This window comes from Limanda limanda, chromosome 16, assembly GCF_963576545.1.
Source record: "Limanda limanda chromosome 16, fLimLim1.1, whole genome shotgun sequence".
NCBI classification, from domain to species: domain Eukaryota; kingdom Metazoa; phylum Chordata; class Actinopteri; order Pleuronectiformes; family Pleuronectidae; genus Limanda; species Limanda limanda.
In genome coordinates, this window is record NC_083651.1 from 15,259,988 (window position 1) to 15,277,792 (window position 17,805).

The window sequence follows — 17,805 nt, forward strand, 5'->3', positions numbered from 1 at the left end:
CAAATATGCCTTACTGTTTTTCAGTGCAATTAAGATTAATGCATTTGTGTTTTGTTACTGTTCTTGAGAATAAATATTTATTAAAAACATTCCAATAGATTTTTATTTTTGGCGAGGGTTAAAAAAAAGCACATATACAAATTCTTTACATTTTGCTACGTCGGCTGAAAAGATTGTACTCAGTGATCAGTTCAGGTATATGTTTATTTTTGATTGGTTTCATTTTAAATGTGCATAGTTTTTCAGTGGATCGTACAATTCACATTATTATTGTTTGAAATTAGCCTTAATATCTACAAAGTACAAGTGGCACTCATTTTAAATTTAATATTCATGTCTTGCTTCAGTGCTGGCGTTGTGCAGAACATTGCACAGTGGCTGCTCCATCTCTCCGGCAGCAGGTGAAATCTAGGCTTCGTCTGTGTACTTCCTATTTGTGAAGTCTGCTTTTATTAAAGGTTCAAAGCCTCTGTTTCTCCGCTGACGCAGGTAGAGCACGAAGATAAGGAGAAGCGCCAGGAGACCGATGAAGACTCCCCCAAGAGTGGAGCCCAGCACAAACGCAGTCGTTCCGGGATCTATGTCTGTGAACATGAAGCACGTGGTGATTAACATAGAAACCTCGTTTTTTTTACTGCAGAAAATAAAAAATGTAAATATCATTTATGTTATTAAAGCTGGATGTTTAGAAGTGTAGCGCCACATGACATAGAGAGATTTGATTGATTTAATGTCTGTGAACCAGTATCTATGATTTAAAAACTAAATGCACAGCCGAATTCTGTGGTTTAGAACCAAAATGTCCAATTTGTCCATTTCAAGACACTGAACTGCACAACAACAGAGGACAGTGACATTAGCATGTGTTTGCTTTAAAATAAATGCAAAAGAAGGATGATTACAGTATGTATCTTATCTATTTGAGAATTAGGTCATAATCGTACAAAAATGTAGTCGTATTATAAGGAGAATAAAGTCTTAATATTTTGAGAATTATGTCATAATATTACAATTATGATTTAGTAAATTTAGGCTGAATCTCGGGATAGAGTAGTTTCAGAGTTTTTCATTTTCTCAAAGAATTTTGATTCTTTTTTTAATTAAATCACGACTTTATTCTTTTAACATTGTGTCAAAATTTAGTTACTTGAATAGAAAGAGAGAGAGAAGACCTGTGCTTTAATCTGAGATCTGAAGGAAGTTAAATTGTGGACAGAGCTAGATTAGATGATACCTCCTCTCTCCTGTCTTTATGATAGCCTATGATAACTGACAAGCTGTAGCATGAGAGTGGTATAAATTTTACCATCGAACTCTTAACAATACTATAAAAATGTTCAGAATTCCCCAAAATGTCAAGCTATTCCTTCAAACCCGTCCTTTAAACTCACCAAGGGCGATGGCGTAGGAATATCCCAGCTGTTCAGAGGTGACGTAGATCTCCTCGTTGGTGATCGGAGGAAAGAAGGGAACCATGTTGAAGTCTCTGTTGTGACCGATGGGCGCCATCTCATCCGGGTAGGTGGAGTTAGTGGGAACAATCCTCTTCATCCACTCGTCGAAAATGGCATCGGTGAAAGTGTGGAGCACCTGCGAGGTCAAATAAACATCACAGGGTTATTTTTATTACTAACAACAACTCCACTGTGGAATTTCACCGTGAAACCATTAAATGTACAGTGTGTACGATTTAGGTGAAAGGGATCTATTGGCAGAAATTGATTTTAAAATAATCCTAGTGATGTTTTCACTAGTGTGTTTCATCTAAACTGTCTGAATTTGTTTTTCTTTACCCTAGAATGAGCCCTTTATAGTTAAATACTTAATATTTTTATTATTCAGCTGCAACATGTTTCACCACTAGATGTCACTAAATTCTACACACTGAACCTTTAAGGCAAATTCTGACCAGAAAGATGGGGTCGTTGGCTGCGGAGTGGGACAAAGAGCTGGTTCCATTGAGCATGGAGTGGACGAGGTTGTGAAGGTTGTTGACCGAGTCGTCCAGTTCTCCGTCGGGTTTTTCGTACCCTTCAAGTGCATTTCTGTGGGTTGCAAGGCACAGCGTGTCGTCAGGGTGAAGGAGCAGGTATGAATTTTAAAATGATCATTGATGCCCAACAGCGGAATCATACCTGAAACTAAAGGAGGAGTTGGTGAAATATGGAGGGCTGTCGAAGTCTCTGATTCCAAGGCAGCTTCTGACGTCACTCATGGTGGGCAGAGACATGTTGCTCTGCTCCATGACCCCTCTCTGGATGAAGCCCTCGCCGGTGCCGTTACACAGAGTCACCAGTTGATTGTATTCATCCAGACTTCAATGGGAAAACAATTGAAAAACATTGAAATGCTTGACGATATAAAAACATGTCTATTTGCATTCATTCCCCATGATCTTATCAACAGTTCTGGTGTTTTCCCTAATGTTCCTGTGGTATTTTGTTCTGACCTGTTGCACACAACCCCCCATTTAGAGAATCTGGACTGGTCACTGATGAGAGAGGGGTTGTCCGGGTGTCGGCCGCCGAGCAGCGAGTCGGTGCACACGTCACAGTCACTCTGCCCTGTGGCAAAGTTCCAGTAAGGGATCGCAAAGTTCTCATTGCCCGTCAGCCTCTGCAAGGAACAGACACATGATCATTTACATTATCAGAGGATCCTTGTGTGATCTCTCCTGTTTTTTCTATTTCCTATGCATGCGGTCTGTCATCTATCATTCCCTCTTTTTCAAAGATTTTTAGATCAGAATCAGCTAAAAGTAAGCATTTTAGTAATGATCATTGCAGAATCCTAAAACATTTCATCCTCATTTATTTTTTCTTGAAAAGGATATAGAATTAATTTAAGCATGCATCTGTTGCTTAAGGCAGTAATTACCTTATTAAGTTTAGTGTGGGAGTCTCTGTGATGTATTTGTGTCTGTGACACATTAACAATAATAGATACGCTGCACAGTAAAGTAATTTGTTTAGAGCTTTAACGTATTTTTACATGCTTTTATGGAGAAACCAGCATCATACCTCTCATACATCAGACACTGATTAAACAATACAACATGCAGTGTTTAACAACAGCCCGATTTAGGATTTTAAATCAAGCGCAAAGTCAAATACTAGAGATAACACAATAAAAATGGGACAAACCCAAAGTGGGTGATTTTATAAAAATCGTAAATATACATTTTAAACAAAGATGGAAGATGTACTTTACATTTCAAACCAACTGTTTCAATAATCTTTGTCATCCCAAACATAATTGAATACGATAAACACAAATAAAGCACTGGAATAGCCTGTTTTTCTGTGAATATTTGTCGTACCTGTAGCTCTCTCTCCAAGCTTAGAAGGTGATACCTGTGCCAGGTGATAAATGCTGGACCTTTGTGGGAGAAGTCGATGGCTTTGAACGGGCGACCGGGACCTGCAGGAAGATGAAGTGTTTGATGAGCTCGGCTTTGTTTGATTCAGAGGAAACGAATGAGTCATTACTCCTCGTGTTAAAACGACAACAACACATTTTCTCTATTTTCAGTTATTTGTTAACCAATTTAACGTTCATAAATACAGAGAAATAGATCCATATTTCATTTAGAAGAAGAAATGGGACAATATGTAAAGATTCAACTGTTCAATAAAACATTTAAATAAAATGGTTTTAAATTGAAAGAAAAATATCAGTTTCCCTACTTGCATCTGGACCTAATTTATATTGTTAATATGCCTGATATTATCAAGTTGTCATTTAAAAAATTTAAACGTTTTTAATCGAGAAATTTGAGCACGATCATTTACCAAGAAGAGTGTCCCGCACTGAGTAGTAATGTTGCCACACAAAGAAGTCGTAGATGGAGATGTTGGAAACCTGTGGATCGGTTCCGTTTGGTCCCAGGAGTCCCAGCCAGTGTTGGGTGGCAATAACAAAGTCTGGCTGGATGGTGGTCTTGGCCAGTTCCAGGGCGTTGAGGAACTCCTCCACCTCCTCGGGGGTCAGGTCATGGAGGTTCTTGCGCACCACTGGAGCTTTCCTCTGGTCACAGCTTGGACCAGTCCAGCCAAACTTACACAGGCCACAGTCATGACCAGCAAAGTTACCTGCAAAACAGAAGGGAGTTTCATGTTTCAGATGATCTAGTTCAATCCACTTTTACTCACTGTTTTAGAATCTGGATAAAACTGAAGAGCAAACCCACCGGTACATCTGCAGGTCTGGTTGAAGAATTTGGTGGGCCACCTCTCTCTGTCGTCCACGTTTCTCAGTCGGTACGGTCCTCCCCAGGGTTTGCTGTCGACTCGGACCGCGGCGCATCCCCCTCTCCCCGACAGAGAGCCGCACACGTTGGCAGGATCAGATCCCAGAGCAGGGCAGCACTGCTTGGACTGGATCCCCTCCACTGTGCAGCACACTCGTGGAAACTGGGCCTCTGCCGGCTCAGGCCAGAGGAGTAAACAAAGAAAACCAAGACCCAGGACGCTCTTCATATTGCACCTGCTTGTTTCCTCCAGTCGACGGTGACGGATCGGTTGTTAGATCAACTTTGCAGAGAATTCGTTTCCCCAGATGAGCGTAGAATCGCACTCGGCTATGGAGTGTGTTTTCGAATTAGACTCAGTGGTACAGCGGTGGAAAAAAACACTTAGACCCGGATCATGTTGTGTTCCAGTCGGTTACATACACATTAAGAAAGCCTGTAATTTTTCCTCTTGCTTTTGTAGAACTGGGGGGGATTAAGTCATTAGTCTTGTGATGATCACCTGACAGTCGAGCTGTGAGCTGGACTAAAGAGCTGGCTGCCTGCCTCCGCGCCCTGGAGGCACCACTGGCTGGCTGCATGGCTACTTTGTAGCAAAAGACTAAATTATACCTAGTCGTAAATTAGAAGCTTCGCAAGCTTCCATTGACCCAAACGTCTCATCCGCTCCTCAGCTGACACCCTCTGCTGCAGAGCGTGTCAGGCGAGGAAAGGACAAAGTAGGACTTGTGGGACTTGACATCCTAGTTTAAAACATCACCAACTTATCTCTCACACACCGTGTAAAACAAAATGTACATTCAATAACCTCATATAAAAAGTGTTCGAACATAAGTTTAAAGAAACTGATTAAAAGATGTTGCTTTGTCTGATATATTAAACACACATGACATTGTGTAGAAATACTCTGCAGCACGTTACAATTCTTCATACAAGAGTTGTCATGTAGTTAAAAGTAGTAGTAGTAAAGTATTTGCATCAATTTTAATTAATATAATGCCGTGTGGTGTGTAGCCGTTCCCTATACCCTAGTAATGTTAACTTCTTAACCTATAATACTACATCATAAATAATACTGTCACGTTATGTAAGGTTAATCTCATTTTTTTTAAATATAACTATTGTAACTCAAATACATACAGCAAAGTACAATGTTTATCTCTATCTATCATTTAAGTGAAGTAAAGTAGTAGTAAACTGAAATACTACTAGAATTACAAGTATCTCTGTATTAAACTACAGAGTGGTACTTGAGTTAATGTACTTTGTTTTAATTCTGTCACTACTCTTGATCCAAACAAAGAAACTAAAAATAAAAACTTCCCTTTGAAAACAGTGAGTTTAAAGAATCTTAATTCTAGTAACTCCCCTAAGGCAGAATAACTGATTAACTGATAGTGATGTTACATAACTGACCATGTTGGGACAGAATGACTCTTTCATCACAGACAGTATTAGAGCTTTTCAGGGATTTAGACATGAAGGACACGCACAGATTTCCTACATTGCCTCTGTTGGGTTATTATCTGTGTGCATTTCCAATCAGTAAAACATTAAGTTCTGTTGATAAAAATGTTTTTAAATTGGAATAAACCGGGACGAGACATTTGTAATTGTCTTCCTAAAAATCTCTGGGTGCCAATAAAAAGCAAATGAATAAACCAGCTGATTTCTTTCTGTGTTCCTGATTTACTTTTTGACAATCACACCATATAGAGAAAGAAATATCTGCCCACGCATTCACACTCGAGCATCCATGAGGTTTGCACTTTATGACGTAAGAACCCAGAAAATCACTTGCTCTTTTGTTTCCCCTCCTCAGTTCCCTGTAGAAAGGACACAGTCAGATGCAGACTGTTTCTCAGAAGCAGAAAACTTTAAACCACATTGTATATCCTGAGGATGCTTGGCCTGGTCTGTTTAACCCGCACTCCTGATACATTCCAGCTGCTCGGCATGTGACCACTGTCGGTTTAACTACATGAAGATTTTAAGATTAAAGGGGAGGGGGCACTCTGTACTCTTTGCTTTACCTTTTAATGCTTTACAAGTATAGCATTAGGTTACCGACACAAAATCAAGAGTAAATGAAGAGGTATGTTTTCTCTATGGTCCAAACATCACCTATTGAATGCTACAACACATCTCTGCTTGGTTAATATTATCTTTAAGTCATATTCTTCAATATCAACAAATACTTATTTCTGAGGTGATTACGTTTGGAGAGAAGTTACAGATTCAGGTCCAATGTATCTTTAAAGAGGTAAAGTATCAGACAAACTAAAGTATGTATCTGGAGCAGACGTAAACACGGCCCTGTGAGAAAATTCATGTGTGACCACCGAGTCTTTTACACAACGGGTCCTGTGTGGTTCACTGCACTCAACAGGATTAGCAAGCAGAATTCCTGGAAGTCAACTGGAATGTCTCTGTAAAAACAATTTCACATTTATTTCATTAAATGAGTCTGCGGGCGTGTCAAGCAAGAGAGAGATAAATGCAAACCTTCTAATTTCATTGTTGTTCATCGCGGTCATGGCTCGTCATCCGGAAGGAAATTGTGATGTTCTGCGTTGGAAAAGTAACGTTATCCTTTTCGAGGCAGTGTGTGAACTTAAAACGAATCGGAGACGAGATCAAAATCAAAAAGCACCAAGAGAAAAAACAAACTCACTTAAAGACAGATTTAGATGAAAACGTACACCTTCAAACAGAGTGCATGTTTTATTGCGTTACTGTGATGGGAATTTTGTATTTAGACATGTTCAAATGTAACAGATTACATTTATATAGAAAGAAGTTTACTGAAAGATGTATTTCTGTGTTTAAGACTCATAGTCAGAGTTTAGCTCAAGTTAACACTATGCATAATGCTCTTGAAGGCCTATAGACGTGGCCTTCTCAGTCTAGTGTGAACAAAAGGTTTCTCAACAAGGGCCAATTAAGTCTTCTGCAGCAGGGAGCTTCAAAGGCTAATAGGTGTGACCTGCAGAGACAGGAGATCTCTGAGAAACTCACAGGGTCTGGAACAAGATGCGTTTAGCATCTTGTTCAAACTTCAAAGAGACCGCCAGAGACCAATGTCTGGTTTTCCTGTAACGACATGGAGAGAAGCTGATTGGACAAATGTATTTTACTGTGGAGAGGAGGGATCTGATTGTATAAATGGAGTGTACTTTTGAGAGCTCATCGCCATTGCCCTCATATCTGTCACCGTGATGTTTGAGCTCTGTGCCATTGAGGTCAAGTCTGTTGTCGTGACTTGACCTTTGTAAACCGTCCGCAGACGGTTTGAATTAAACATCCAGAATTGATAATTGCTTGTTGTGTCATGATATGTAATAATTTTCCCATTACATTTGGCTGTTGTTGGCAGTGACATCCACGTGAGCGACTCTGGCTCTCGGTGCTGAGGGTAGGTAATTGCGCCGGGGCAGTACGTTTGGAACTAAACCTTTATTATTTCAGTGGGCCTGATGTTCTGAGAATCCGGAGTGCTCACTGAGGTGGGCTAAAGAACCGACTGGGACAGGCAAGCAGTTTCATTCTGGTAAAGTATAATTCTTGTTTTTAGATCTTTTAAGGAAAAAGGTCCAAAGAAATTCACTCATTCAGGGAAGTGAGTTACAGACGTGTATATACTAAGGAGGTCTTAGAGACCGGTGTAGGATTCACAATAAGCTTAATAGGTTAAGATTCTTTTCAAAAAAAGATCAAAATGTTAAACAGGGTTTAGCGAAAGAGTTTAATGCTAAATTACTTTAATATTGGGCGCTGCGGCATGCTCATAGTTATTGTAAACAAGCAGAAGAGTAGAATATAAATATATAATAGTATTATTATTTTGAAATGGAGGAAAAGCTGTGACAGAGAGACCTAGGCCAGGTCTGTATCGTCTCAGCATAATAATCTGTTTGAAAATCTGATAAATTCCCATACATTTTATACCTACATGTGTCTTGTTTAAGAGAAATGTGAAATGAAGTTTTCTCTAAGGCGATTTGATTCATGCAGAGTTTTAGAATTGTATTAGAGGAATTAAAATTAAAACTTAGTAATTACAAGAGGTGATTACAGTGGCAATATTATAACTGAAGGGGTTTTTCTCATTGTCTCTTAAAAAGTGTTTTGAAGGTGAAAGGTTACTATCAACGTTACACAAATGTTGATGATTTGATACAAGTAACATGCATGATTTGATGAGACTAATCTGAGAATTACAGCTGAAAAAGAAAAAGTGAGGAGTGAGTGAGAGAGGATTTCCTGGAATTCTCAACACTGGAATAAGGTGAGTATAATTTCAATCATATTTGGGATATATGTGTAAGTTTTAAAGGCTTATATCAAAAGAAAAAGAAAAAGATTCAGATCAATCTTAAAACGAATTTGAAAATAGACGGTTTTAAGAATTAGGAAATAATTGGCTTTAGAAATTAATTCTGAAACATTAGGGTCTTTTCCATATCAGCAGAACTTAAATTCCCAAAAGATTCGTATTCTACTGAATAAATCAGAGTTTAAATTGATAAACAACCATTACAGAGATGAATTTACCACAGATTTCTTCTCCTACAGTTCAAGATATGGTTCTGAAGTATGGTCATTATAGTGTTACACAGTTTGGCTTGTGGGTAAAAAACTATGATTTTCCAAACACAGGGAACATAACTTTAAATCAGTTGAAGCAACTTAAGATCAAATTGCTCATTGAACAAGAACGAAGCAAAGAAGCAACAAGAGGGAGAGATGTGGAGCTATTTGTGCCAGACTGGAGAGCATTTGAGTGTTGGTTGACTGAAGTCAACATAAGAGACAGTATACAGAAGGAAGTAACCGAAATAATCTCCAGGTATCAGTCTCTCCAAATAGGTTCTGATCTGGATACATTTCCACTGAGAGGGAGATCGTTGCAGACAGAGCAGGCGTCGGCCTCAAACGTCCCAATCGACACTTCCAGAATTCAGCTTTGTTGTGGAGGTGAAGGTGAGCAGGCTTTCAGTTTCCACCATTTTGCATGTGGAAGATGTGCTAATTTTACAGGGACGCTGAAAGCTGCCCAGCCAAATGCTTGGAAAAGCCAAGCCCGCGGACGTGGGAGAGAGAGAGGACGTGGGAGAGATGGAACTTGTTTCATATGCGCTGAAGCAGGACACTGGGCAAGAAATTGCCCTGAGAATCCACACAACAGTGTTACTGACCAGCAGTTGAGCTGGGAACAGTAGAAAATGCCATCAAGAGCAGACCATGATGGAGAGAGAGAAGTTCAACAAAACTTCATATAAGTAAGAACACAGCTGCAGACACCATGTGAATTAATGTTACACATAAAGCATATGGTTAACATTATTATAGTTAAATTAGAAATCAATAAAACTAATTGCTAAAAACACACAAATTAAATCTATTTTTAGGTTCAGGAACTAAAAGCACCAGTAAATATGTGTGAATAGTGTGATATTACTCTTAGAATGAATGTTATATAGCTCATAATGATAGAAAAACATATGCAAAGGTTGTAGATAGATCCATTTTTATCATTGGGGTTTAATAATGTGGTTAGAGGCTAAATGCAAGACAAACATTTATCTCTGTTGTCACTTTACTGCTGGGTAAAATTTAGGGGGAAGATAGAATAGTATGCTAAATTTTGAAACAGCAGGGCAGTAGTGGAAGACAGAGTTGAATAACATCTGCATTTATTTAAACGAGAAAGGGGGATCTGACACAAGCGTATCAATGGATGATCCGAGACAAATTTCTCACCTCTAAATTAACATCCTCTTGCAAAGAGCAAGGGGAGAGATCAAATTAGAGCACAAATGGTATTTACTTAGATTTATCTAAACACTTGGTAAGACAAATTTAGTTTAAAAGGTTATATAGTAAGTAAATTAAGGATAAAATAAGTTTGGTTGCATTTACAATAGTAAATACGGTGTTGTCTCAGTAGTTTTTGATAGATACATTGGCTATAAGAAAAGAAAATACATTTAATCAAATTAAAAGATTTTAAAAGGAAGGTTTAAAGTTAATCGCAAACGATTTTCTTTCATGCTAAATCACATTGGGGTTTCTGAACACATTTCTGCATGAAAATGTATTTCTTTGATGTAATTGATTGACATTTTTAGTTTGTTGTAAACATTATTGATTTTTCTGAGTTGATAACAGGTACTATCATGTTTGTGAAACGGACACATATATGATTTTGGTCTGATCAGAAGAGCAGACGCAATAGAAAAGAATATCTGAAATCTTCTTGTGGAATATGAGTAATCTTTTGTTTAAACAGAAAAACTTTTTCCTTTAGGGGAAAAGCAACAGATGCAAAGTTTCAAGCAAGTCTCAGAGCAATGGCAGCTTCTGAGAGAACAGAATAATGTGATATGTGTGATACTTTGAAATAAGACTTTACTAGTGTCATATGCTGTAACAATGATATTTGCTTGAGAAAATAACATTCACTTTTCAACAGCTAGGAGGTTCAGCTATGATACAGTATTGTTTTGGATGATAGACATTACTATTTACAAATAGAAAGTTTTTAACTAGGAAACTCTTAACTTTATCAGTAGAGCAGATTTAAATGGTTAACAGCTGATTACTGTGAAACTGAAGTGTTTGATGACAGGTTTTCAGCATCACAGTGTGATAACGAATGACAGAGGGGTTTTACGACTCTGTTTGAAACAAAGGAAAACCGTCCCCATCATTACATGCATGGACCAAAGAGATGCAAATATGCTAGTGGCGAGAGTGTCAAGATTTACACTGATAGCTTGTTTGCATGGGGGTTCTGCATGTGATTTGGGCTGAAGAAGAAATTCATGAGATTGACTTCACACCATTGTCTTGCCTTGACTGTGTTACTGGTTGCAAACAGTATGCAGTCTGTAGAGGACATGGAAGGCATTTGAATGATTCTTAACACTGACATTTAATGTGGGTTACAGGAGCGGTTAGCAAGACTACATCGAACTAAATTTTTTTTAGAATGCAGATTTGGGTTTATTAGTTTAGGAATTAAGTAGTCTTGATAGACTGTGTTTTGTTTGGTGGTCGATGGACTTTTTGATGTGGGATATGGATGATTTTGTTCAACCTGTGTATGTTTCTCATTAGGTTGGATTGACACATGACTGGAGTCAGTGTGTCAAGAGAGAGGAGTAACATATGCTGGATATAGATGAATTGGGTTATTGGGTGTACACAAGAAACACTCTAAATAATATTCAATAAAACTTTTTTAACAGAGTTATGTAATTTGAGTTACAAATAAAATAGAGACATCCAGATTCTACAAGATTGACATCCACCTCAAAACAAACGGTTTAATCATTTATAGAGAGGTTTAATAAAGATTAAGTTAAATAAAGTAGGTTAGGGAAATAAATAAATACTGTTTTGTTTTATGACATGATTTCTATGCAAGCAGAAGTGTTTCCCAAACATCTAAACAGGATTCTCCAGCGGTGAAACAGATACTGTTCGGAGAACTCATTCCATGATGGAAGATTTCAAAAGGATGTCCGCTGACAAGGGTAACATATTCATAAGTATAGCTTTATGGATACTGGTGAGTATGAGTATCAACACAAGGCAACATCATGCCACATCCCGCCAGGGATGGGACAGTGGAGAGAGAAGGAAGTAAAAAACAAACATAACAAACACATTGAAAAACACATTGAAAAACAAACTGGTAGATATTGTTTTAAACTGTTTCCTGTACTCTTTAAAATCCACAGGCAGACGAGGAGATTCTATCTAAATCCATGGAGAGAGGACTGCGTGACCTGAAACCAGGAGACTGGATTGTGCTTAAGGACGTGCGGATGGAAGAAGAAGACGACGTCGATGGAACGAGTGCAAGCCAAATGCCTCTCAACACAGATGACAGGAAGGTCGCAGAGGTCAACCTGGAGATGAGGGCCAACGCAGGAGGATTTCCAGAGCCAGGGGTGGATCTACAGGACGGGAAGTGCTTTGTGCCAGTGTGTGAGCTTCAGTCTGAAATTTTTAGGTGTTGCAAGGAGAGTCAACACATTTGAAGAGCTACACGCTGAACACAACCGCACCAACAGGAGATCAGCAACACATGATTATACGACTGAGAAGCATTCAAGGGAAAAGAGGTGGTTTCCCTGCTCACGAATGCTTGGCAGGAACAACATCAAATTTCTGATCATCAAAGTCAGAGCATACAAGATGTCTCTGAAACAAGATGTTCTTCAACAAGGAGGTGTTCGACACACGATCAGGACGAAGTGTGGCACCAATACAGTGAACATTTTGATAATATGATGATCATCATGTTAATAATTGTAAAATACGTTATTGAAGTTTGTAGAAACTGATCATTTTCAATTGTGTAACTCTGTTGTATTGTTTTTGCACTAAGACTAGTGTTACTTCTTTAATTCACATATCCTGGAAAATTCCCAATCTAAATGATGAGATGTTATAAAGATGTTGATCCCAGATTGATAAAAAGGGAGGAATTGTGATGGGAATTTTGTATTTAGACATGTTCAAATGTAACAGATTACATTTATATAGAAAGAAGTTTACTGAAAGATGTATTTCTGTGTTTAAGACTCATAGTCAGAGTTTAGCTCAAGTTAACACTATGCATAATGCTCTTGAAGGCCTATAGACGTGGCCTTCTCAGTCTAGTGTGAACAAAAGGTTTCTCAACAAGGGCCAATTAAGTCTTCTGCAGCAGGGAGCTTCAAAGGCTAATAGGTGTGACCTGCAGAGACAGGAGATCTCTGAGAAACTCACAGGGTCTGGAACAAGATGCGTTTAGCATCTTGTTCAAACTTCAAAGAGACCGCCAGAGACCAATGTCTGGTTTTCCTGTAACGACATGGAGAGAAGCTGATTGGACAAATGTATTTTACTGTGGAGAGGAGGGATCTGATTGTATAAATGGAGTGTACTTTTGAGAGCTCATCGCCATTGCCCTCATATCTGTCACCGTGATGTTTGAGCTCTGTGCCATTGAGGTCAAGTCTGTTGTCGTGACTTGACCTTTGTAAACCGTCCGCAGACGGTTTGAATTAAACATCCAGAATTGATAATTGCTTGTTGTGTCATGATATGTAATAATTTTCCATTACAGTTACACATATCAGTGACTTTTGTCCTTTAACAGTCATGTCTTTGGAGATGTGCTCGATAAGTTCAAACAGTTTTTTATTCCAAACAAAACAGAATTTGTAGATAAGTAGATTACTTAAAAGTGGATTAAAGTGGCAGTTTTGGATTTTGTAATGTACAGAAGAAAAATGTCAATATCACAGAGCGTGCAACAAACATAGGTGACTCATCCGACCCAGTTCAGCATCTTTTCACATCGCTGCCATGTGCAATACCATTCTAACTCTGGAATATCATCATGTGCAGTACCTGACATTTCAGTCTCTTCATTTGTTTTTTATATGTATTTATTAGACTGAAATGTGTCCACTTTGTCTATATGTTATTATCTGTACCACTGATGCACCTTATTTGATATTACACTGTGTATTGACAATGAAGGCACTGATATTTTTTATTTCTGTTATTTGAACGACCCAGAACTGACGTCTACAACATGTGCAGATGAACAGAATCCATCTTTCCTAAAGAAACACAGGATGGTGCCAGAGAGCCATGCAGAAATAAGCCATTCTGTTTAATGGTACGCAAGACGCTCTCTGTTCTGAGTGAAAAATGTGTCTTATAAAAAGATATTAGAAGTGGAAATAAAAAATACTAACTGGAAGCTTCTTGTGAGCTGTTTCAGAAAATCTGAGTCAGAATCATCTTATTGCTGATATAATTTATTATATATTTCTACTGTCATTACAAGGACGATTATGGAAAGAGATCATGGAAAACTTATATATTGCAGGACTGAATTTGATTTGCATTTCACTCATTCATTATAGAGCTTTCAATTTTATTTCTTTTCAAATTGAGTTAATGTTCTCAGCTTCAACCTAAGGATGAGCAGGATGTTCCTAATGCATCTTTCAAGTAGGACAGATGTAAATACTCTTTCAGCGCAGATGGAGGCGTAATCTACTTGTTACCATGTACCTGAAGAAATTAATCAAAAATTGCACTCAACCCCTTTCTCACTCTGTATACGATTTATAGGAGTATCTGTTGGCTAAATAATAGGAGGCCTTTTAAATTTTTTAATTCAGACCACTTCAGCTGCATCTGCAGAGAGCACAGCCCTGTGTCCTAGAAACTGGTGAAAACCGACCACTTTAAATTTTTTTCTTGTTTTGTATTTTACGTTTTATCAATGGCATGTAATGTGAGGAGCCACTTACAAACTCCTCCAGGGCTTCGGGGGTTTTCTCTCCATATTCATCTATTGGCCCATGTACCAGTTCTTAAGTATGCACATCTTCTTCAAAACTGAAAGAAAAATGGAGAACAGGTTATGTATTCCTGGTTATAGATCAGTCAAATACAAATTATATCATAATTATTATAGTGTTGATTGTGATTAATGATTTTCACTGTTTTAGATTAAAATGAAAAGCTCCTATAGTCTAAAACTGTAGCACAGATCAAATGACAAACCTGTACATAATTTGTATGTAACTGTTAAATGACATATATTTAACAAATTCATTTACAAAATACCCTATAATTGTAATTATTCTAATATTGAGAACATTTTTGAAATATTTTAAGACCTCCTAACAGTTCTCAAGAACATATTCAAATCCACAGCTTCCTCACCACTGAGTATTATTCTATTAGCCAAATGTATTTGCTTATTCATATTTGTTTATTTACATTATATCTATTTAAAAATAACGTTTTTTCCTAAATAACCTTGTTATGTAACAGACTTTCTCTCTACACATTACCAAACATTGCAGTGTCTAACAATAGCCACATATGTGTTTCCAGTGTCTCATTTATATTTTCTCCAGTTTTTCCTGATAAAATGTTGATATTTCTAGCTCTGGAAGTTTTAAATCATCCCTTATTATCCATTTTGTGCCCATGAAAACATGAATAGTGTGTACAAAGGCAAACATGAGCAATGGTTGCAGTTGTGTTTCTCCTTTTTTGTTCAGTTTGACAGCATTGAACACGTCTAAGAGAAAGTGCCACGGTGTGAGGGAGCTGCAGTATCCGCAGACAGTAGCAGGGGGCAGTCTTGCTGTTCCTGGTTGCCTGTGGTTCAGTGGGATGACTGGCCTGAACGTTTGCATTTCCTTGAGGATGCTCCACCAAATATGCCATGAAATAGTGTCGGATTGGCCATTTTTGTACTTTAACTGTCACCATTTCGAATCTCAACCATGCCGAGCGGTGACTGACAGTATATGCCGTGGACTGGGTGGTATGTGGTCTTGTGAAATGAGCAGCCTTTATGGAGTTTTAATCCTCTTTAAGACTCCTATCCATCTCCAAATTAATATCTAGGGGCCACGTATCCCGCTGCACTAGTTTGTGCTTGTGTAACCCACTTCTCCAGCAAACTGATCAAATTATTCACTGGAAAATAAGATTAATAGGCCTAGTTATGCCGTAAAACACGCTGCAGGTCAATTATTTGGGAGATTCCGAGGATAAACTCATTACGCTATTTAAAGCCAATTCAAGGACATGCAGCATGAAGAGCTGTGTTGTAGATTAATCGCCATTAAAGGTCAACATCCGTTCAAATTGACGGAGATGCTATCCGTTCTCCATCGGTATGAAGTGCAAAGTATATGTCGAACCTATAATGCTCATTACATGCAATTAAATGGGTCTGTCCTAATTACTAATCAGTCTCTTGTACCATTAGAGATGGAAATTAGAAATACAAAACAGACCCCTGGGCGTCATTTACTCGGAATATATCGCACTCTCCTGTTATACTAGTGTTGGCATTTTGAAAGTGACGACCCACAACTCCGGAGACTTTTAATACTTTAATATTCCGACGGCAGGAGTCTGACTTTTTATCGCTCGAGCTAAAATCTCAGGACACTAAAAAGAACAATTGTTTTGCGAAATATAACAGACCAGTGTGATACATTTTTGTTCAGCCGGCTTCCGAAAACAACACACAAACAACAACAAAAAAACTATACTGTTTATATTGCTATGCCCCAATCAGAATATTGGCTAGACCCTTCAGTGATTCTTTCTTCAGTGATTCCCGCCCACCTCTCTGGCAGCTTACCGATTTACATTTGAGCATAATGCAAGCATTAGAGGAGGCACAAGGCAGCCCTGATAAGTTACAAAGTGCTCCAGGGGTAAACCTCGTAAGAGAGGGTTTGGAGTTATTTACAGCTTCAAATCCTTCAAAAAATTCATGTCTGGAGGATGAGATTGGTTTTGCAGTTGATGCTTTGCACACAAAGCAAACACAATACACACGGAGGGTGTTTAGCCGTAAATGACCAGATGACATTAATTCTAATTGACTGATCTCATCCCATGCTCAGGACCAGTGTGTGTGATGCTGCTCAGGACACAAGGGTCCTGTCAAGGCATAATGTTTGCTTGTATACACAAAGCCACAAAACAGAAACACACAAGACTGGCTTAGGCAATGAGGCACACAGGCGACTAAAAATGATTTTTAAATGCAATTTAATTTTCAATGAAGCAATACTTAAGTTGTATGGCATTTTGTATTCACAGATATGTTTTGATTGTGCAAGGCCCATAATGAGAGTGCTCCAAAATTGCAAAGCCATTACAAAGGAGGTTAAAGGCAATGGAATTCCTCCTTATCACAAATGCTTTCTGTACAGTTGTTCCATTTGAAATGCATTTAATTGCAAATAGAAAAGAAGAGAGAGAAAGCCAACAATGCGAGGGGCTGAAGCATTTTCCTCGTCTGCTTTGAGTGAGCGTATTCAAATCTAAGCGGGCAGACAATGAGGGAAAGGAATCGTGCTCTGAATAGCCTCTCTCTCTCCTTTTCATTCCCAGGCCAATCCACAGCTTTCCTCTTCTCTGCTGTTAGGGGCGGGCTCTCCACTCGCAGCTCCAACTTCCTCGCCACTCTAGAACAACACATCCACCTGATCGCAGATGAGGGGCACACATATAGGCACCATTCATCACGTACCTGTGAGAGACCAGTGTGGGAGGCCAGGGTCTGTAAATATATGACGATCATCAAACACTTACTCAAAGTCAGTGTTGTGCTCTCACACAGCTTTTCACCCACTTGTTTGACAAGGATGCAGCTCCTCACTTGAATCAGGCCCTTCCTCGAAAAGCCATGGCCAAGCCTTGACCCGGGGATCCCGCTCCCCAGTGGTTCCACCGAGGGGAGGAGTATCTGGGCATCGCGGGGTACAAAGTGCTTGAAGCCTGCGCCTTTGTTGAGGGCAAGCTGGGGGAGAACACCCCCAACAGATATGCTGACAGTCTCATGGGAGCGCGAGACGAAGTTGAAGCAAGAAAAGTGCACCCTTCAAACTTTCCAGTGCAGAGCTAGGAATTCTATTTCTTCTCAACAAAGATTTATACATATTTATACAAGCCCAAATACTGATAGGAAGGTGGCAGGGGAAAAAAATCTTGGAATT

The 17,805-nt window shown here is 38.8% G+C and overlaps 1 protein-coding gene across 2 annotated transcripts; it reads right to left on the bottom strand.

Annotated features, from left to right (window-relative positions):
• Positions 1–408: 408 nt before the first annotated feature.
• dct (dopachrome tautomerase) lies at positions 409–4,478 on the bottom strand. Of its 2 annotated transcripts, none has more exons than XM_061088684.1 (8): positions 4,190–4,478; positions 3,792–4,091; positions 3,320–3,420; positions 2,450–2,616; positions 2,136–2,315; positions 1,910–2,045; positions 1,392–1,590; positions 409–578 (listed from the first exon to the last, which is right to left on the bottom strand). In XM_061088684.1, the coding sequence occupies exons 1-8, from the start codon at positions 4,476–4,478 to the stop codon at positions 409–411; spliced, it is 1,542 nt and encodes a 513-aa protein (XP_060944667.1). The 2 variants fall into 2 exon arrangements, with proteins under 2 accessions (XP_060944667.1, XP_060944666.1); XM_061088683.1 differs by having other exon boundaries at positions 409–584.
• Between the last annotated feature and the right edge of the window lie 13,327 nt (positions 4,479–17,805).

Coding starts and splice junctions, on each gene's coding strand:
- dct (XM_061088683.1), bottom strand. CDS start 4,478: ATGAAGAGCGTCCTGGGTCTTGGTTTTCTTTGTTTACTCCTCTGGCCT. Junction 3,421..3,791: donor AGTGCGGGACACTCTTCTTG/GTAAATGATCGT, acceptor ATCTTCCTGCAG/GTCCCGGTCGCCCGTTCAAA. Junction 2,617..3,319: donor GCTTGGAGAGAGAGCTACAG/GTACGACAAATA, acceptor TGTTCCTTGCAG/AGGCTGACGGGCAATGAGAA.